The following is a 22,255-nucleotide window of genomic DNA, read 5'->3' as shown; positions in this document are numbered from 1 at the left end:
AGCAATTTGTGAACAGATTAGCTCTTTGTGTGGATGGCATTAGCAAGCAAACACACGCGTGTTGCCATCCGTTTGGTTAATGGCGTGTGTATGTGTACTTTGGTTTGTGTGTGTGTGTGGGTGGGTGGGGTCATTGATAGATCAATAGATCATTACCTTGACGAATAAATACATTATGGTTAATGGTGCCCTGATTGCAGTATTAAGGTACCAGTTATTAACCGATTAAGTTTGTGCACAATTGGCATCCGCTTGGCAAGCAAACAAATGGGTTGTTAATTTGCTAATAGTGTGTGTATTAGAAAGATAAGAGAGAGAGAGAAAGAGAGACGTGCAAGAGTGTGCATGCCAAGCACTCCATTACCTTACCAATCAATAGATTAGGGTTAGAGCAACAAAAAGTATTAATACTTTACCCAGTCCACTGTGCCAATTACACCTATTTAGCTAGAGTGTTGCCAAGTTGCAGGAGTTAGTTAGTGACCAGGTACGAGAGTTGTCAATATCAAGTCCAAGGACCAAGGACCACATATCACACTATGAATGAGTCAGGAGTGCACAGTGCAATTTGTGGTTTTTGAATTAGCTTGAATATGTAAAATTAGCTGTATGTCAATAGATGAGTAAGTGAAAGGAAAATCTTCAGATCTCTTTTCACTCTGTTTTCACCAATGATAAAGAAAGCCTGCAGTGACCACAAGCAGAGAAGCGTGGGAAGTTTTGCCAGAGGTTTGTGGCTTCCAAAATACTTACAAAAGTAGACAAAGGCAGCCAATACAATATCTACCCATTGTGAGCCGTTCAAAATGGAAATCTTATACATAGTTTCGAGTAAAATTACCCTGGATTACACTGCCTGCATTCATCTCTCATTTTTGGGATATTCCCTACAAGATCCAGCTTCTTTTGTAATTATTGACAGAAATTGTGAGTCCTGCAAACAACAAACATACGTCATCAGTTACATTTCATCATCACATCTCTTTGATGAAAGCACACAGTGTATTGGTGAGGCGAGTTTGTTAAATAAACCTGTTCTGGTTTTCTCTGTACCAGGTCAGTCATGGGATGGCCCACAGCCAGTGTTATGTAATAATGAAGGCACAGCCCAGATTGCCCCAGCTATGCACCTATTTTGTAGAAGGCCATGGTTATAGTGCCAGGCTAGATGGGCAGGTTCCAGGGCAACCTTGACTTTCATCTGATGACAAAGTCTGACATTGTGATACATTATATAAATTTGGTGATCACAAGGTTTTGAAACACTGGGGAAGCAGAATTTGAGCTAAGGTGGCAAAATTTTGACCCATATAGTTTGTCATCAGCGTGTTTGGCTCATACATCGTGCAGGGCAATAGCTTAGATTACCCATCAAAACACTCATCCCAGAATAAAAGAGGAAGGACCCCTCATAGGATGTAGAGTCAGAACATTGCTGGATGTTATCCATCCACAGGTAGTCAGTCAGTGCTAAATTCAGGACTAACTACAATAGGACTCAGAGAGATGCTACACATGCGCTGCTTGCATGTAATGTAATTTAAGGGTCATGAATGAAGGTGTCACACATGGCAGTCATGTTTTGGGAAACGGGGTGATTGAGTCTGACCTGTATATTGTGATTGTAGTACAAGTATGTGAAAGGTTTTTTAGTGTAAGTCTCGTAGCCTAATAGCCTACTAGTAAACAGACCCATCTCCTACCAAATGCAGCAGGGTGAGCTCACGCTGCCTTGTTCCACCCACAAACAAATGTGATTTCTCTCAGATGTAAGCCCAAAACGATCGTTTCTTTGACCACTCTCGAATTTGTTTAGCAGTGTGTGGGAGCATCATTGTCTTGGAATATGGGAACACCATGAGGGAACAGTGTTGGTACCATCGGCTGCACCCGACCGTTACACAACCATCCAGAGCAATCACTGAACCTAGTGACTGCTCAAACCACTATGGATCCACCATCGTGTTTAAGAATTGGTAACTTTGTGGGCTGAAGGCATTGTTTACCTTTCTCAAAACGTAACGCCCATAGGAAAGGGTTCTCATCAGACCATATTACTTTTTCCCATTGCTGCCATGTTAAATAATTTTGCAGTTTTTGTGATTGATCCACCTGCAATTCAGGCAGAGTATTTGGCCTCTTTGGAACTCACATATAAAAGTTGTCAGACCTCTTAGCTGACACATATTGGTATTCAATTTAATATGACATGCCTATATAGCTTCCATTGTAATTGTGATTTAGTTACTTCAAAGTACTTTTTCAGGTGGTGTTTGTTATTTTGTCCACTTAGTCAAATTGATCCAGAGTTTTTTTAACCACTCCTCTTCGCCACGTACACATTGTTCTCTGCAACCCCTCTACAGTATCATATCTCTACAGAAGCTAGTTATGGCAGTAAACATAAAGCATAATTGCAATATTCACCCTCCTTTTCTAACCCCTTCCTTTGTTCTGGCTGAGATTGGTGGAAAGTGCAAAGTAAAGTCTAGGATTCTGTCCTGTGATGATAACAATAAGCCAGTGTTACTGAATCTTACATGACACCAAAGAGAAGCGACAGGACCTTGACAATTTACTTATCGAGGCTGCCTCAGTACATTGATAGTGAAACGCTCATTCACTCTTCACACACAGTACTATCAACATTGTGTGGCATGTCTGTCCATTGTAAATACTGAGAGTGATAAAAGTAGGCTACATGCCCTTGCTCTCTACCTACAGGGCCAGATAAAAGTGGTGCGAACATGAGGCAATCTTGCTTTTGTAAATACAAACTCTAATTGGTTGGGCACATACATACAAATTAAATTAATTTTAGTTTCCATGATTGGATTTTCTATAGTGGGAACCCATTCAACTTTTGGATTAAAAGTTGGGCTTCACAAGTTGCACGAGTCCACCACTGAAAAACACAGGTTGGAGAATTCGCAGGAGACTTAATTTCCGTCCTTGATGCCAACTAACCTGTTCTAACCAATCACACTGACTAGGAACACATTAACAGTAACTGCCTCAGGCACTGAACACAAATATATTCACACTAGGACGAAATCCTGTATAACTCCAGCTTAGTCAGTACTTCCATGACCCGGTCAGGGTCAGGCTCTTTTCCAGCACCTCAGTTAAGAGTTTAGTTTTGAGATTATTATATCATTCATTCTTCTATTCATTTCATTCTAACTCTGTCTCTCCACTTGTTCCAACCTGGGTCAGCATCCATAGCTGAAAAAAATGCATTGAAATCCAGAAATATATAAAATAAATAAATAATTAAATAAGACAATACATTAACACCATAAACGATCTATGTAGTCATTTATTTCCCCATTTATTTATCTCTGTATTTCTATAGTATTATGTAGGACAGTGTTAAACACACTATGGGTTGATTACTGTCATGGTGCATTACTCTACTGGATTTGCCTTACGTGGCTGACCACAAAACAAGTGCAACAAACTTCAAAGAAGACTGGCCAGGCCAATTACTGTGATGATTAAAGCTGTGATTTCCAGAGAATTGGGCATACATTTAATACTGAGGGAAGAGAAACTGTTTTTATTTCTAAAATAACTTCTGTTCTTTCCTGCTTCCCATTTCACCTCACATAGTGTGTCTCAATACATATTACTGGCATTTCTATGCAAACTGCCAATCCTTATACATAAATAGAAGCAAGTCAAGAAAGCTGTGACTCATTAAAGTAGTCCTTCTATATGAAACTGTAAGGTTGCAAACATTACAGCACTACCAAAGCAGTGTAAAGATGTTCCCAGATCAGTGCATTGGATGGGATGAGATGAGAATGCTTCCTCCTTCCTTGTCACCTAGAGCTGTGGTGACATACTTTTGGTTTTTACTGGCTGGAGTGTGATGGTCACTGGGAATGGAAAACATGTGCATACTCCAACAGAACACTTTGTCCAAGGACTGACTGACTGACTGCCACTAACGCACACAAATCATGCTTTGCTCCCATTACTGTCACCCTGGACACGGCAACAAAAAAAGACTGTAAACAAGACAATGTAGTAAACATAGACTCTGGTCCTGCTAAAGGGTCCTCCATTACTGCAAGTACTCTTCATATCTGTGGCATACTGTTCTTTTTGGGATTCAAGCTAGATTAGAGGCTGCATTAATCAATCAATCACTAATTAATCAATGATCTCTCCTAAGCATGGCAATTGACAAATTAATCACCATTTGTTTTGAAAGCTGGCCTACCAGTGAATCAAAATCAGACTACCGGTATGAAACTCAGTGAGACAGTTTTTCTCATTTTGGATCCCAGCTATTCAAAACTTTGTCAGTCTTTGTAATAGTTCTCAGCAGTATGATGTTCACACCTACCAATTCCATCTCTCAAGGTCAAAGACATGCTATCCATCCAGACATGCCCTGTTGCAACTTGTCTGTAGAGGCTTAAGGCACATGGAAAGAGTATTCTGGCTCTACTTCACCCACTGACAAGGTGTGTGGAATGGGCAGATAACAATAGGAAAGAGGAAATTGCAGCAACATTTGAGAACAAATACTAGTAAAACCAGCATTTGGCACTAACCCCAATGAAGGCCACGTACCGAAAGGTGTTGGTTTCACGAATATATATATTTGTCTCAGTATTGCAAGTGTTGCTGAAGCTTGCTGAAGCCTAGGCAGAGCATCAGCACATTAAAAAGTCTCCAATAAAAATTTATAATTTTTTAGAAAAAGCTGTCTTGTGAATTCTGCACTTAGAGGCTCAGAAACACACTTTTGTTAGGAGCCAGAATGTGAACATTTATTGCAAAATATATATTTTAGGGCAATCTAAGCATAACAAAAGAGGAATGAAAAATGTCTCAATTCCACATTATGATGGTTTAAAAAACAACAACAAAAAAACCCACAAAACCAACTTAATGTCACCATCAAGTGATTCTACTTTGGCATTTAATGTCTCATTAAATTTAAAAACAGGCATAAAACTACCATAAAAACAGAAATATCCAGTGTAAAACTAGCACTGAAATGTGTTTTCTCAGTCCGGATATGTTTTATTGGATATGGACTTTGGCTGGTGTTACTTAACCTGTTTGGGGTTAAATGAAAAAAACCTTTACTCAAATTTCTCATGTTCACCCCTCATAATGGCAAAAACTGAGATTGAAGACAGGTTTCTGCCCGTAGACCTTCATAAAAAATCTAAAATTGAAAGGATTTACAGAACCACAAATCCAATCTTGCTTTGCTCACTATTTCTAAACATAAAGATAACTTCAACCGTAAGAAGGAAGTAAGAGAAAGAACTTCAAGGAGAAGGCAAAGAGAATGGATACCAGGAGACAACAGATCTTGTAATATTTCTCTGGCTAGCCGGTCAGAAGGATCTGTCATCTGACTGTCCTCCCAGAGATCTGATCTGCTCCAGAGTCTCCTGCCCTCGATAGGCTTTCCCCTTGGATCCTTCTGACCCTGAATGACCTGCCACCAGTCGCCTCCCTCCTCCCCTGTTCTTTGACCCCAATGATCCCACAGACTCCGCCTTCTCACTCATGATGTCACTAAGGCTCGACCTCACAGACAAGTCACCACGGGACCCGTTGCTACGGGAAGCATCACTGTGGACAGAGCTGTAAACGTTGCTGTAGTTGAAGCTGTATCCATGGGAACCATCACTATGGTGGCCACTGCCATAGCTACGGTGAGAGTTGCCATTGCTGTGGTGGTGGCTTGGCTGAGACACATCTTCACAAGAATCACCAATGTGGGAACTTTTGTTGCCAAGGGAACCCATGCCATAGGATTTTTGGCTGCGGAAACTGCGCTCAGACCCAGACTCATGCTGGGCTTCAGGCTTGGAGTACTGATCTGGTTCCTCTCCTCCACCCTCCAGATCCACACAAGGGTCTATGGCAGGTCCACTTGCCTGCTTGAAAGGTGCTTCCAATGGCCTATCCTCAAGCAAGAACTCTCTGGCGGAGGATGGAGGTCTGGGGGTGGCTGTGTCAGCTGGGCCCCCTGAGGGAGCAGGCAGGGCACTACCTACCTGGGGACAGGAGTCAGAGATCTGATAAGAAAACATGTCACAAAGTGCAACAGACACTCAACTGAGTCTCTAGTGCCAGAGATAAACAACATATAGGACCATAACATATCCACAGAGGACATGAACACAGGCAATACTCAAATATTAGTGGTATCAAAGATACAAATCCACAACTGGTCAGAATTGCATCAACCAATAGAGACATAACACAATAGAGTACAAAATTCACATCACACCTGTGTTTTCACCAACCATTCCCTGACAACGCTATACATATTCTTACCAAAGATGCAGCGTCAATCTTCGCCCGAATATCCTGATACTCCCCTCCACTTCCAGTCAGTGACCCTGCACCATCCAAGGGCTGTCCTACTGTAGAGGAGAACTGAGGTCTCCCCAGAGGGCGAAAATCTGACTGGTCAATTCCAGCAATGGAAGCTAGCTGACCTAGGCTAGAAAACAGGGGAGAAGGAATTCATTGGAATCAAAATGGCAAGGAATCAAAATGGCAAAAGGGCATTTTTAAAATTACAAGACTGTTCATATACAACAGGGAGAAAAAATTGGGGGAAATGAATGAGAAGCAATCTCCCCTCCCTCAATGGTGAAGTGCCCTTAAGCAAGGCTTTTGACCCCCAACTGTTCCAGCTGTGTGCAACCCTCCCTTCTTTATCAGCTTTCAGGGCCTTATTTTAAAACTGCTGTTTGTTGTTCCTCATCAACTTATTTGGTTAAATAAGGGAAAAAAGAGAGACAGACAGACAAATCAATCAATCAATCATCTGCACACAGATAAAGGACCAGGCCCTGTAAATCTCAGTGGCCATGGACACTACCAGGACTGGAACAAAGGTGAGAGTTAGAATTAAACTTTTATTAAAAATGAAAGTCAAAACAGAACTCTGGACTGGTGGGAATGAGCCAGAGCAAGGTTAGCTCATGGAAAGTGAGTGCTACACAGACAGGGTTGTGACTGCAAGGATGCTGGTTTGATTTTCCACACTTAAAAGGATGAAACTGTATACAGAAGGGAATGAGGAAGAGTCAGAATGGAACTGAATGGAACTTTTTTTTAAATAAATCTCAGAATGAAACTCTAAAAAAGAAAATGAATGACTCATACTGGGCCACCATAAGTTGTCAAAAACACTTTATTGCCCCTACTTTGAACTTTCAGGCCTTGCAAAACAGACTTTTTGGGGGAGATTTAATCGATTCAGTCATTGCTGAAAATCCCTGGAAATGGAGCTATACACTATGGTGATTTAAGTTAACTGGAGAATGTGGAGATAAATTAAAAGTTGCTGTTAAGTCAGACCTAGCCTATGCCTCAAACGGAAAAAATGCTGCCTGATCAGGCAGCATTCGGAGGCAGGGAGGCATCAAGGCATGTCCCGATCCACTGCCGTCCAGATGAAAAAATGGCAGGTGACGGTAGCCAGAGAGTCAAGTTTGTATACAAATGTACACTTTAATCTGTTTTCTGATTTTTTTTCTACCAAGAAATATGCAATCTTGCAAGCGTACTAGCTTTGGCTGGAAGTCTGGTAAATGCTGTGTTCTGTAGGCCGTTTTAATTGAGCGCTGGGAGCCAGCAGTTGTTTGGTGGTACGCTACTCCAGAGACTTTTTTATTTTGAATCCACCATCTCTGGCTACTCTCACAGCGAATCAGCGCATCTCCTAGTTTGGTCCGTCAAACTTTGTCATCCAAAAAGGAACAAGATATAACAACTAGCTACTCGCTAAGCTGTTAGACTCTACTACAAAGCACAATGGAGAAAGTTTTGCTGCAGGTTTGTGCTCTTCACTAAATATCAACTCTGAAGTTGCTACAACACAGTATCCCACCCAACAGCAGTGGCACACAACTACAACTTTAGAGGGAGTCGTCATTTTGGCTAGCTCACTGCACTACTCCGGACAATGTTGAGATCATGCGCACCACCAAATGGCCTACTCATTGTTACATTGCTGTGCTGGTGGGAAAGTCCGACATCCGGGACTTCCAAGTTGGCTGCCTAACAGTGTTGCATTAATGTGATTTTGTCAGAAAATCAAACCTGGAAGACAAATGATAAATAAACATGGACGTCCTGCAGCTAAACAAACTAATTTACCAAACTTCCTTGACAAAATATTAGTTAGGATGGTTAGACTGGCTAACTACAAAAGTGTAATAAAGGAGCATGTGTATAGCAGTGTTTTCTTAATGCTGACTAACACAAAACTCAATTTTCGGCATGTTGAGAAGGTTAAAGGGCATCATTAGCTGCGTTTTGATGGAGCCTTTTATTCAACCAATAATCAGATTAATAGCCCAATCAGAATGAAAAAGCCTATGTAACCACCTCAATCTGAATAAACCGGGCCATTCCAAAAGAAATTTCATTCCATTTGAGAGGGGTGGTATAAACCCTTTATAATTTGTTCGATGGATACAAATTCATCATGTAAACACTCATTATGATCACTTTCTTTGGTTGGAATATCTATACTCTTTCTGTGCATGCTCGCCTAATTGAGATAAGTGACGTCAGTGACGTTTACTAGTTCCCGGGAGAATCTGAATGATGACGGGTGCCAAACTTGGGCTACGTTAAGAATGGGATACTACTCACACTATACACACTACATGCAACATGCAACTCTATGGAACATGTTTAGTATGGTAGAATACCCCAGGTCTGTTGCTGATACAACTTTTTTGTTAGAAACATGTCAATAAGTAGCAGCTGTGGTAAAGCTCATCCTGCGCTCGCCTTCTCCCATTTAATAAGTGCTGAAGTCGTACGTTCCGATAAAACTATTGCTTCATCAGAGAGAACAGCAGTAAAGTAATAATTGTGCCAAGCACCAGCCTGACGCAGGTACATCTTTTAAAACGTAAGCCCATGCTAGAGTGGACTGGAATCAGTATTTTGCGCATGTCAGAAACTTTTATCCTGATTACATACTTTGGAGCATGTAAATGCACCTTGTACGATAATTTTATCTTCAATCGGAATGATTTCATTCAGAATATTAAAAAATATGGCTCGTAACCAAATCTATTGAGTTATAACTTGGAAACTCCGGTAGGAACGAAACAGAGTGAAAGAAAGACTGCAGCCGATTCTGCACCTTCAAGGATAACATGGAGTGGATTATGTTCCCTACTAAATGCCTATGCCTCATGGACCTGGGTTGTAAACCACACTGCAGCCTAATTCTGCATACTTTTAATGTTACTTTAGTATGAATAAAAGGCAAAACACCAAAGAAAAACATTAAAGACAAAAGTAGATGAGAAACATGTGAGAAGGGGAAACATTCAGAGTTAAAATAAATCAAAACAACTTTCTCTGGTGGTTCGGTCAGAATGAAACTCTAATTTGACCTGAACTGAGTGCCAAGACAGTTGTTGGAAGACAGTAAGACCCAAACAGCCATGCACGTGCTAGAACCAAACTGCATGGCCAGAAGCCCTCAGAATGAAACTGAACCAAAGTGTACTGCCAGAAGGCCCTCAGCATGAAACTGAAATCAAACCCCACACTTATGGTAAGTGTCTGGTCAAATGCTTTGTCCTGGATCAGGAATACGGCTACTTTTATATGGGGCACATTGTGTCTTTGTCCTTGATGTTTGTTGGCACACAAATTACCATTTCTAGGAAAACTTGGGAGTTAAGTTCCAGGAAAACCTCCAATAATAAACCTACACACCTTGGTTATTAAATGTTTATTAAAGGTTCCTTAAATAACCATTTTAACTGATTGTGACTATAAGGTGAGAAGATTTGATGAGGAGTTTGTGATTGTTTTATAGGCCATTTTCTGAAATTAATGTTTTACTTGGAATTTGTATTTTCAAACTCTTTAAGGCTTTCATGATAAAGATGTAGTGTATTATTCTGATGTATCAAATATTTGCCTAAGTGAAGAGTTAATTAGTTTATGCATTGATTGTAATTGTGGTGGCAGTCCATAAAATTTTGTGGGATGGGAGCCAGCTTATTTTATGATGTTCTATTTGAGAGAAAGTTAGTGATTATTAGTAAAAGTTGTTAGCAGTAGTTCTTGTTGAAGGGAATTCAATTTGTGTCCTGTTTCCCGGTCTGGGTGCACCTATTCATTAATGTTGGTGTGTGTCTGTTTGTGTGAGTGGTAAATGGAGTAAGCAACTGAGTTTGTCTGCTATGTGTATGGGTGCTTCTCCTATCTCTTTTCATTTCAGGTTGTGGCTGTGGCTGGGCAGTATCGGTGTCCTTTGTGGACTTCAACTCTTCCTCCCTGATGACTGGGACTGTACTGACATCCCTGCACCAGGTGTCGTTCTGATGATGACCTTGGTGACAACAATGACGATGGTGACAGAGGTGGTGGCATCGATGCCCCGCACCAGATCTAGATGCTCATGCAAGCACGCTTATTCTGTATATTTTATGCTCCACTTTATTATCAATATTTAATCTTTATTTGCCCACTCTCAGCACCCATTGCACGCCTGACCGTCCTGGAAGGGGCATCCCTCTCTGTGAGACCCTTCCCAAAGTTTCTTCCATTCTTTTTCCTAATGAGGCTTTCATTGGAGTTGCTCTTTTCTCTTTTTCTGATTGAGGGTCTGAGGTTAGAAGGTGCCATTTTCATTTGTTGTTTCATAATGTGGGCGTTATGAAGCCCTTTGAGACTTTCACTGTGATTAAGGACTATACAAATAAACCTGACTTAACTTGTTTGCTCTGCTTGCTCCTAAAGAAAACAATGAGTAACCCATTCTGAAACTGTGGATTTGGGTACATGACATGCTTCTAGGAAGAACAGAACATGGAGGGGTTTATCATCTCGTCCAAGAGCTCTGCCTAGATTGCAGATTTCAAGGGCTATTTTTGCACGTAATGTGCGACATGGCTAAAGTTGAGACATGTTCAACTTGGAGCACCCAGGGGAACACCCCAAAACACACTGCGTCCAAAACACATATTTGTAGAGGCACATAGTTGGGAGGAGGTGGACACAGAGGCACGACCAAACCATTGAAATTAACTGAAAAAAGCTGCAGGCATGTTCAACAAAACATCCTTTGTGATCATACTAAAGGTGCAATTTTTTCACTTACCACTAGATGTCCTGCATTGCATGAGCAAATGTCCATATCGACTGGTTACAAAGCACTACTACTATACTGACTGAACAATGATGGTTCATTTTGAGTTGTGTTGAGGCCAAATACAACATTAGTTGTTTATTACTGTATAAATAAGTATAAGTATTACTGAAGTTCAGGCACGGCAATTCAAATTTGCCAAAAAGTTGTATGAATCATTATCAGGGACTGCATTGGTATGTTGTGTCTTTTTACAAGGACACGTGTCACAATGTTTTGTCTTAAGATTGATCTTACATGAGGGCCATCAGCTGGACCATAAGAGGTAATTACCACAGGTATTTCAGACATGTACAGTTCAACAAAAACCTAAAAAAATATCTTGCAGTCATTTAGTGACTTCAGCAGATCTAGAGGGATCTAGACTGTTTTGTTCCCATAGAAGGTGTTGTGGTAGAGAGATGTTTCCATACTTTACAAGACCTGCAATAACCATACATTGGAATGTATCAAATTCCATACTTTTTCAGTCTTTCCAAAAGTTCCAGACTCATGTAGGAACTTTTCTTTTATCCACCTAGACCCAGAACCAAAATGGCACAGTCCAAGTGAAAATAGAAATCTTGTACTGACAGGTTTCTAAGACTACCTACCCAGCATCCTTGAGGAGATCCAGGAAAGAATGGAACTTGGTGAATGAGCTCTCAATGCTCTCGAGGACTGCCTCGTCCTCAAGAGCACTGAAAGCAGCTGCTGCTGATGCAGAGCGAGGAGCTGCAAGCGCCTCTGACAGGGAGAGGTTGACGCTGCGAAGACGGGCATTCTCCAACTCATACTGAATAGGAAAGAGGAAAAGACAGAATAAAAGGTTATCTTGAAGCCGGTCTCTTGCTTGTTCACTCACAGTACCAAATATATGAATATAAAACTTTAGTACTGTTGCTACTACATGCCAGAGCTCCTTCTATCTGGGCCAGAAAGAGATGTCAAATTATAGCTGCTTGCAAAAGGCCAATAGAGTTCTGAAATGCTTGTGAACTTTAAAGTCACAGGATTGACAGGTTATGAACTAAGGTAGCTTTAGGGCGTTGGCATTGTACACGGTTCTCATTCAGAGGCTACAAAAGCCCATGAAAACTGAGCGTTAAAAAAAAGTTTACAGTAGCTGGTTATAGGAGGTTATAGGAGATTTTTTAATTAATTGTTTAAATCTTAAAGCTGAAATCCAGGACTTCCCTGATTTCCCTGCTTTGTCTCCCCTCCGCTGGTGGTGAAAAGTATTTGAAATGATGTTCGGGCTAGAACTAAACAACCACAGAAGTATTATATTATCAATCTTATTATCAAAGCAGTCAGCTCACCAGTAAACAGTTCCCACCCTAGTAAAAATGGCAGCCCCGGACCAGGTAATTTGACTTTCAATGATTGTAACTTTTGTAATGAAATTAGGCAATAACATCGCTTATGATGGTGCAAATATTGTGACTTGACAGTAACAGCAGCCTACAGTGTGTGCTGCTAGCATATCAGTCAGGTTGGCAAAAAAATATTTTCAGTGTAAGCTCTTTGCATACGCTAGTATGCTAACTAGCTAGTGGCACTCAGCTACCCAGTGCAGGTAACCTGTGTTGGCTAGTTAGCAGACGTTCGTCCTACCTGGTCAAACATTTCAATAGTGTCTATGGAGAGCGCCTCCAACCATGGTAATACTGCTAAGAATTGGTATTGAGTAACCTGACTCCACGGTCCAGATAGGTAAAATCACCATTTATTACTGGAAAAAAATCCTGATTCCAGCTTTAATTATCAACTTAAAATTCAGAGATTAATATTGTTCATCTGGACAAAATGTGAATGTTCTTAAAAGTATTTTCACTAAGTCTGGTTACACTATAAGCAAGATGCTGATGGTCAAATATCCCCTAATTCCCAAACTCTATATGTGTCCTGTGCACAGCTATTCATTTCTTTTTAAGGTGCTGGTGACTGCAGGAGTAAACAATGTCCATAGGTAGGTATGTTTACCACACACTAAAAATAAACTGACTGACTTATTTTTCTTTAAGCATTCTTTTATTCTAATTTTCATTAGGCTATCGGGGCTATCAAGTACTTTTGTAATAATTTTGTACTTCTGTACTGCCTGCTTGTTATGGTCATTTTTGTATTTTCCCCATTCAGGTTGTCACATGAAAGGCATCATCACCAGGGCAGGAAATGAACCTTTCAGTCCACTGGCCACAAAGGCTGACTGATTCCAAAAGATCAATAACCACTTGTTTGTTATGTATAAGCTATTATCAGCCAGTTTCAGAACATGTTTTAACTTCAGTGGTACAGAGTGAATTCCTTAATCCAGCAGAGACCTGTTTGTGAGCTACTAATGCTGCATAGAGAAGTAGACCAAAATATTGTATACTTTGGATATGAAAAGCATTCCCTAGATTAGCATTGTCAGTACCTCCATGAGCCTTGACTCAGATTTCAGTCTGGCTCTGCGCTCTTCAGCTAGCCTCAGACGACACTCTTCTAGCTCCATCTGCAGGCACACACACACACAAACATATACTGCATGTTGAATGTTGAAAGTCATAATCTACAGTTTGCATGTGTGAATGCGAGTAAGTGAGTGTGTGTGTGTGTGTGTGTGTCTGTGTGTGTTTTTAGGCAACTGGCAAAGTGTCAAAACTTTGTGTAGTTCATGTTTAGGGAAACTCAGCCATTTTGTTATGGAATACTAAATCATTCAAAAAGGTGTACTTGTACACTTAGGTTCGTGCTTGTAAACGTAGTTTTGCAAGTTTGTACCTTCAGGTCCATGGTTGCAAGCTTAATTTTGCAAGGTTGTACATTCAGTTCCGTGCTTGTAAACTCCGTTTTGCAAGTATGTATATTCAGTTCTGTGCTTGCAGTTTCAGTCTTACAAAGACTCTTTCAGTCTTTTCAGTCTTCTTATTTTGAAAGAAGTAGTTAGTAGTGGGGATGGATGTTGCCTGCTACAGTTTAAAGCCCTTTGCACACTGAGCCAAGATTTCCACGCTCTCACATTTTAAAATCATAATTTATCTAGCTTTTGCTGTAAAAAGCACGAATCAATGGAAGCGGGTAGAAGGCTGAAGAGCGGACTGCCGTTACGATTTGATTGACTGAATTATCTAGCCAAGTGTATTGTTTGCAGCCATCCCAAGGAAACTGATTGGTCAGAATTTGAAGGTCCAGCCCCCTCTGCCTTGCAGATTTTTTTTTCCTTTACAAACCACCGTTTACAAAACATTACCACGTAGTAAACCTGTCAAAAGTCTGTGAGCGTGCAGACGGACATCCGCGCGTGATTTTTTGCCTCACAGCGGGTAAGACTGAAACTGCAAGCACAGAACTGAATATACAGACTTGCAAAACGGAGTTTAAAAGCACAGAACTGAATATACAGACTTGCAAAATTAAGCTTGCAACCACGGACCTGAAGGTACAAACTTGCAAAACTAAGTTTACAAGCACAAACCTAAGTGTACAAGTACACCTTTTTGAATGATTTAGTATTCCATATTTTGTTCTCTTGTCTTGGATAGTGTAGCCCACTCTACATGATTCACAAACCATCTCAGAGTAGGAGTTCAATGACCATGACAACTTGTCTACAGGATTTTATACATAACAAAACATAACTCTCCTACTGATAGCACTTTTTTAACAAAGATACAAATTCAAAGTAATTAAAAGTCCCACTTTGGGATGTGTCGTACCTGCATACGCTGAAATTGTCGTCCGGTTATCCTGTCTCTCAGACTGAGAGAAGATGGTCTCTGCTCCACTTCCACCACAATTTCCTCTTCTTCATCATCCTCCTCTCCCTCCGAATCTGACTCCACGGTAACCTTCACAGTAGCTGCACCCTGATGAAGAACATAGATTTCACAGTATGAGAATAAGACCAAGGTGAAATTGTCATTTTAAAGTAATTCAATTAGTTTTCTGAATTTGAGTTGTTAGGAGGTTTCTCCCAAAAGTGGCAAATCTGGTCCGTCTTCTATTCCAGACTGCCAATAGCAAATGCATAAACAAATAGAAAGTTATACAATTCATAATTTGCCAAGATATTGCTGCTTATCTAGACCAGCCATTATTCAGAGGATTATGCAGTTTGGATGTAAATAGCTGGAGAAGAAAAGGTGTTCCTCACCTGAAAGCTCTGCTCCACCACAGTAACTCCAGGAGGCAGACCTCTGGAACAAAAGCAGACAATATATTAGTCTTCCTATCATTAATGCCATGTCAGTGTTACCTGTGAATTTTTTGTAGATGCGTTGGGTGTGGAAAATTGTGTTTCGGGGGAAGGGGGGAGGGGTCTTTCCTCTAAATGAATGGCAAGAAAAGACTGCCAGGTAATATTCCACTGCTTGCATCTCTCATAACTGGCTTCTGTTAACTAGACATAGAACACAACCTGGGGCTTTTGTATTCAAGGGCATAAGTAGCCATGTTTCATATATTACATGCTCCATGTCATTGTCCTATATCTGTCAAGCTTCTTCGACCAGGAGAACTGATCTAAAATAGGATTTGCCTTCTACGTGACAGTGAATGGCCAAGGAGACCTGTCCAGTTGGCCGAGGAAGACTGTTCAGTGATTGGACCAAATGCTTTTTCTCTGAAAACATCCATCAATTTGGGCCATGCTGTTGTGCTAAACCCAAATCCTTGCCAATTGCAGCTTTTATTGATTAAACTGAAAGTGAATTGGCCAACCAACATCTCCTCACCTCTGGCGTCCAGCACGAGCAGCAGCACGCCAAGGCACATAACTGGAGCGGGAATGAGGCTTCTGTTGCTGCGCAACACCTGGACTCCGCCTCCCAGCTGACATCGCTCTTCGAGGGGCTGCACCAGAAAGAGAGCCATGTATGGAACATAAACCAGACTGGAAATCAACAAGGTTTCAGCACAGAACTGAAAATTAAACAATGCAAAGCTTGCAAATACTTCAAGCCAAAGGAACAGCATCAGTAATGGCATATCAAGTATCTTACAGAGTTAAGGCTCTGCTGTTAGAAAAAAAAAAGCAGGTTCCAACTATCACAAGCAAGAGAGAATAAATCTTTAACAGTTGAAAATATTTTCAGTTACTGATATTGAGACAGCGTGGCACTTTACCTCCTTTGCTTATGATAATTTACCACAGGCTAACCACAATGGGAGTACGTGTGCTTGTCTTATCAACATACCAGCAAAAAAGTATTTGAAAAAGTTTAAAAATTTGAAAATATAAGCAGCACTAGATCTTGTCAGGCAAGGATTTACAAGATTCCAGCAAGATAAATAATTAAAAACACTTTGAAACATTGTATTTATGACACCTGATCCATATAAAGGAAATTATTTAAGACCATTTTCAAATGTATTTTTGCGCAGGTCTGCTGAGTTGTGGCTGTATGGAGTAAAAAGGGAGGACAGGATGACAGTGACCTGAATTCTTACCATGTCTCCAGATTACTAAAGGGTCAAAAGGTAAGAAGTCAGAGAGAGAACAGTTGAGTAAGAGATAACAGCAGTGCTTAAGATGTTACTCTGCTTGAGGTGTAAGGTGCATGTTTTTTTTGTTTTTTTTTACAGTGCCAGTTTCTTTTTCTTCTTGAAGTTCATGGAAAAGCATGCACTGTTCCTGACATGTTTTGTTTCATGACATGGTTTTAGTGCCGAGAAGATACAGCACAAGGAGTTAATAATAATAATAATAATAATTCAACTTTAAGTGCAAAAAGCTTCAATCAATCAACAATAAATTTGGACTGCAAGGTTTGTGGTGCCAGTCTGAAGAGCAGGGGAGAATCTGAAATAGTTTAACACCACCATTATTATCATCATCATTATTATTATTATTATTATTATTATTATTATTAATACATATTGTCTTGTTGTAGAGGTTGCATGGTTGGTATATATAATGTGAGGTTCTCGGTACTCTTTAATGTAGCAGCATGTAGTAGAAAGTACCTACCTATCCTAAATGTGGCTTTCCCTCTGACTGTACTGGACAGTGCTCGCCTCTTAGGACCAGGAGGTTTCTGTGGCTCTTTGAGGGCCGGAGGCTTAATCCAGTAGTACTGCAATACAGAGCAGGGAACACGTATCATCAAACACAGATGCACTGCTATGTATCAAATGGGAAACACACATGCACAGACCTCCCTCATTCATTTTAGACACATTTTAGACTCTGAATGATGTTTTCTTAGACATTAAAGGAATAGATCACCCAAAAATGAAAATTCTGTCAGTATTTACTCATCCTGTCAGTTGAAACACCGGTGAAGGGTCATGTGATCACGCTCTGCTCAGTGTGTGGGTGCATGCAAGTGTGAACGCTTTCAAAATCAACAGTTTTAGTGAAGACTTGCGCTCACTGGTGTAAATATAGGTCTTTTGGACTCATAGTGCAATCGTATGGCTTCAGAAGACTTACTATTATAAAGCTTTATATTATAAAGCACAAGCTATTACCAGAAATTGTGTGGTCATTCTTCACCCTTTTTTGGAACTTTTTAAAGATCCAGTTCCCGCTTGCTATGCTATGTGAACATACAAACTTCACCGGTGTTTTTCGAGTAAATAATGAAAAAAAACATTTTTTTTGGGTGAACTATTCCTTTAACCCAAAACACTCACACTCACCTCTGATGACTGGCCATCAGCATTCATCAGAACTTTCTCTATTGTGGTTTTAATGAGGACCTTGTCTGATGGAGGACAAAGAAACGCATGAAAAACAGATATAAAGCATCTACCTGTTGTGTGATAATAAAAAAACAACAACAAAAAACCTTATGGGTTACCTCCGCCTATGAAGTTGGAAGGAGCTACATAAGGTGGGAAAGTCTTATATCCAGGTCTTCCAAGTTGGCTGCTGAACAGCATTGCATTCATTTTTTTTGTTACAACTAGCTCTAGCTATGCTATGTTTGGGCAATGCTAATGAAACATTTTGGCAAACACGCTACTATGTTAGGGATACTGAAAGACAGCTAACCTACCAGAGCATAGAATAATAGAGTAGAGTGGATCTATACTTCATGACAATACATTCGGTCAATGATGTGGGTATCCTGATTATTCTAAGACCGTAGTAACTTAAACTACAGCAACAGCTAATTCTGCACACCTAGGTAGGCGCCGTGGGACTGTAGAGCATCTGCACTTCTTTATCTAGACTAGAGGCAATGCACCATATTAGCCAAACTTCCATGCAGTGTCAAGAAAACAAGACAAGAAAATGTTATGAATTCTGCTGTAGTAGTTTCTCACCAACTAAAGGGTTACTCCGGATGTCCAGCACACAAAGAGTAGAATTCGTTTTCAAGGCTTCCAGCAGACAACGAGCTCCCTCATTGGACAGACCGCACTTGTGGAGGTCCACCGCTGTTCAACAACAGTCACAAAACAGGGAGGGAGAACTTGAATACAACACGTAACAAAGACAAGGAGTGGAGAAGAGCTCTTCTCCTAATGTTCACATGCACCACACACACACACACCTCCTAACCTTTAACCCAAAGATCCTCTGCCAATTCGTGTGCAAGCGCTGCAGCCCCCCGGTCCCCTATCAAAGTGTTACAGTTGAGGGTGACACGCCGGAGACCTCCCATTCCCTCAAATTGTGGATGTCGATACCTCAAAGACTCTGCCCATGCTGCACCGTGCCTCTGCATTCCCTGATGCTGAGAGAACATTTGCATTCTTGTAAAAGGCAGGAGAGTATTTTTTCCCACATTCTAGTATTAAATGCTTAGCAAATAATCAGTTGCAGCGATGACCATACGGGGCCCAAGTTTATAATTCATGTTTAAATAATCAACACTAGATGGAGACAGAGTTAACTGAATTTGCAGAAAGATGTTGTTGCTGCTTTCCAGAATAGATTAAAAAACAATGTGCAAGTTAATGTCTTGTAGAAATTAGATATTACACCTTGATGATGTTGGCCATATGCTCTGCCCCTCTCCAGGTGAGATTACATCCTGTAAAATCTACTGTCCTTATGCTTGCAGAATACTTCACACTTTGGCAAATGACTAAAAAAAATGAAAATGACAATTAGAGAGAGAGAACAAACTCAGATACAGTACAACCCTAATGAGCAAAGCAAAGCACAATGAAAGCTTGTTGTCCAATGAAAAGAAAACAAATTAAATCTAAACAGAGAGTATGCATACCCTCTAAACCCTCATCAGTGATTGGGCAGTTAGCCAGGGATAGGTTTTCCAAGGAAACACTTTTTGCCAAACCCTAGGATAGAATAGAATAGAATAGAATAGAATAGAATAGAACAGAGCATAGACATGAATGACAAAGGTGCAGCCATCAATCAGCATCAGTCAATATTCTTAATCTCCATTTTCTCCTGTTTCAGTTGCTTTCTACCTTTGTCAAGGCGATGAGGTCCCTCTCTCTCAGTGGAAGCCCATTAAGCTGCAGAGTCTTGAGGCTGGGAGAGACAGTCAGACACTCTCTCAGGGCCTTACATAACTTCAGTGTCATGTCCTTAGAGCGGATGGCTGGGATCTTCTTCTTGAAGCTAGACTTATAGTACCTACCATCTGAAATGGAAGGAGAAAGGAAGATATGATTAATGTTCATATAGACACAATTGAAAAGTCATTTAAGTTTCTAGTTTGGCTTTTCCTATACTGAACATGTATAACAAATGTCATAAGGTACAGGCGTGTGGTGGGTGGGAAATTACATCTACATTTTCCCTACCAGTTTAAATACCAGCTAGATATATTGATCACTTGTGTGCATGACCATAATTAATAGTGTATACATATACTGTTATGTTCTTTTTTTCTTTATTTTCAGTTGATGTGTCAGGCTTTACTCCTGCCTTACCCATGTCTCCAGCACCCAAACTAGCTTGGTATGTGCTACTTATTGCAATGTGTTGCATGTGTTTGTTGATGGAGATGGAGTTGAGAATGGGTGGCCAGTCTGTCAGTTTGACCCTGTCTCCATTGAAGTCCAGCATTCCTTTGGCCAGGTTCATCTTGACAGCCGGGAGAGGCACCGAGTCCTGTCTGGCACAGGCATAATCATAGTATGCCGTAAAGTCCTGGGCGCCCCGCCGCCGAATCTGAGCATTGTCTTGAACCATCTTGGTCCTAGGAAAAAAAATGTGTACACCAATCCAAGTTATACAATTAATTGTAGGCTAATCGAATGCTTGGTTCCTGCGGTTTTGAACATGTATTGCGCTAATAAGCTCCAGTGTGACCTTGGACAAGATAATGACTAACTATACTAGTGAAAGTCAACAGGCTAACTTAAAAGTCTTTATTGTAATAAACTAACGTTAGGTCTTGTTGACTAACCTCTGGTCGTAAATCCTAACGTTAAACCATATCGTAAAGCCTGACAAACAGTTAACTAACTCACAACTAACTTTAACTTGATAGTAAGCTAAAATGTCAAATGAAGTATACAGTTGCTGAACGTTAGCTAACTGTTTAGCTAACTGTTTACAGACAGCCAACGGTAGTTCAGCTAGTAGCATTAGCAAGCTAATCTCCTAGCAACCAGTGCTGGAGGAGAGCAGCACACTAAAGTGATGACTAGCCAGGTATAATAAGGTGTTCAACAATGCTTTAATACCTTATTAACTACTTTTGATCGGACTCCAAGGAATATCGGTACCTTCCACATCTAAGAGATGGCTCTATCGTTAAGGGGCCGTTTCCCTGGCTTCCCTTACCGCCCACCTTCCAGCACTTATGTTTGTTGTGAACGAGCGCTCAAAAGTGGCGCTGTTGGGCCACTGAAGCCCCGCCCACATTTCTTTCCTCTGAGTTCTTCTTCTGCGTCTTTTAACGGCGGCAACCAGCATCATAGGTGCATTACCGCCACCTTCTGTTGGAGTGTGGACCAGACACCAGACTGTAGCCTACCTTTTAATCCTGTTTGATTAATAAAATAAAATAAAATTCTGCAACATGTGCCACTTGATAAGTTCATTATTGTCTTCATATGAAATTTTAATTCCTGGATTCCCGTCTTTCTAAATCCTTCTTTCATTTGTTATCTTTCCTCCTTATATTCTTCACACTGCATAATTACATGTTCGACTGATTCCTCAACCTGACAGTGATCACGTATAGTTGGATGCTTTCCTATAATCTCGAGTGTTCTTTCTCTGCGTTTGTGGTTTGTAAACTACATAAACTGTAGCTGGGCACTTACTGCCACCTGCCACAGTAACACTCTTGTCTCTGTGATAACCACAGTTTGCCTTTCTATTCCTGTATCATCCATGCTACATCCATGTTATTCCCACTATTTTTTCTTCATCATCATCATCATTATTATTGTCTCCAAAATTTTGGATTATATGTCTAACTCTACGTACTTTCAGCTACAGACTTCCAACAATGTTCAGGTACTTTAGGAAATATATATAGCCTATGTAGACCTATTATAAGATGATACTAAGATATTTTTAAAAAAGAGTTAACATTTAAGATATTTAAGATAACATTAAAAATATTAACTCTTTCCAAGATAATATGATAAGGAAAGATGAAACTTTATTCATCCCCATGGATAAATTGGGTCAATGCAACAGCAGAACTAATGCGATTCCCAAGTAGAATATAGGCACAGTAATAGAATATAAAACAAGCAATATAAACAGTAGATGCAGAAAACAAACAAATAATAAAACAATAAAACAGAATATAATAGTTGTGGGATTATATAAAAATATGGCTGTTGACAATAGTGCATGTTCAGCGGACTGTATGGGTGGGAAATATGGAGAAATAAATTGGATTACTTACATGTATGATTAACTTCTAATTACCTTTCTAATCGTTTAACCTTTCACGCTTAAGCAAGGAAGCTTTCAGGTGTCAACAAGCCCTGAAAAATTTTTGCTTTTCTAGTTCTATTATAATTCCATCACGACTCCTTCAAAGATAATCCACCATCATTTAGACCATTAGGCCTAAATCTAAATTCAATTACTCTCAGGATCTTTTCAGCGGTCACTGATACCCAGAAACCTCAGTAGCATCCGCCATGCTCTGACTATCTAATTACCCCCATTGCACAGTTTACAACAATTAGATTAAAAGAAAGAAATATTGATAG

The 22,255-nt window shown here is 40.3% G+C and overlaps 1 protein-coding gene across 2 annotated transcripts; it reads right to left on the bottom strand.

Moving 5' to 3' along the window:
* Positions 1-4,874: 4,874 nt before the first annotated feature.
* On the bottom strand, positions 4,875-20,881 carry cep78 (centrosomal protein 78). Of its 2 annotated transcripts, none has more exons than XM_071919440.2 (16): positions 20,762-20,881; positions 20,003-20,271; positions 19,535-19,710; positions 19,327-19,399; positions 19,082-19,185; positions 18,657-18,831; positions 18,419-18,532; positions 17,789-17,853; positions 17,115-17,220; positions 15,880-15,997; positions 15,300-15,342; positions 14,863-15,012; positions 13,581-13,658; positions 11,773-11,954; positions 6,316-6,484; positions 4,875-6,032 (listed from the first exon to the last, which is right to left on the bottom strand). In XM_071919440.2, exons 2-16 carry the CDS (start codon positions 20,262-20,264, stop codon positions 5,364-5,366), a joined length of 2,484 nt encoding a protein of 827 aa, XP_071775541.2. In that variant the 5' UTR covers positions 20,265-20,271; positions 20,762-20,881; the 3' UTR covers positions 4,875-5,363. The 2 variants fall into 2 exon arrangements, with proteins under 2 accessions (XP_071775541.2, XP_078141339.1); XM_078285213.1 differs by having other exon boundaries at positions 5,766-6,028.
* Positions 20,882-22,255: the final 1,374 nt, after the last annotated feature.

This window comes from Centroberyx gerrardi, chromosome 8 (assembly GCF_048128805.1).
Source record: "Centroberyx gerrardi isolate f3 chromosome 8, fCenGer3.hap1.cur.20231027, whole genome shotgun sequence".
In the NCBI taxonomy this organism is placed as follows: domain Eukaryota; kingdom Metazoa; phylum Chordata; class Actinopteri; order Beryciformes; family Berycidae; genus Centroberyx; species Centroberyx gerrardi.
Note: the sequence above shows the minus strand (reverse complement) of the source record. Positions and strands in the feature narration are given on the sequence as shown.

Bases quoted from the DNA above. Each gene is read 5' to 3' on its own strand.
- cep78 (XM_071919440.2), bottom strand. From the start codon at position 20,264: ATGGTTCAAGACAATGCTCAGATTCGGCGGCGGGGCGCCCAGGACTTT. The intron at 17,854-18,418 runs GTGAGAAACTAC...GTCCTCCATCAG, and splicing joins CCGGAGTAACCCTTTAGTTG to ACAAGGTCCTCATTAAAACC. The intron at 15,998-17,114 runs GTAGGTACTTTC...TTTCTGGTGCAG, and splicing joins GAAAGCCACATTTAGGATAG to CCCCTCGAAGAGCGATGTCA.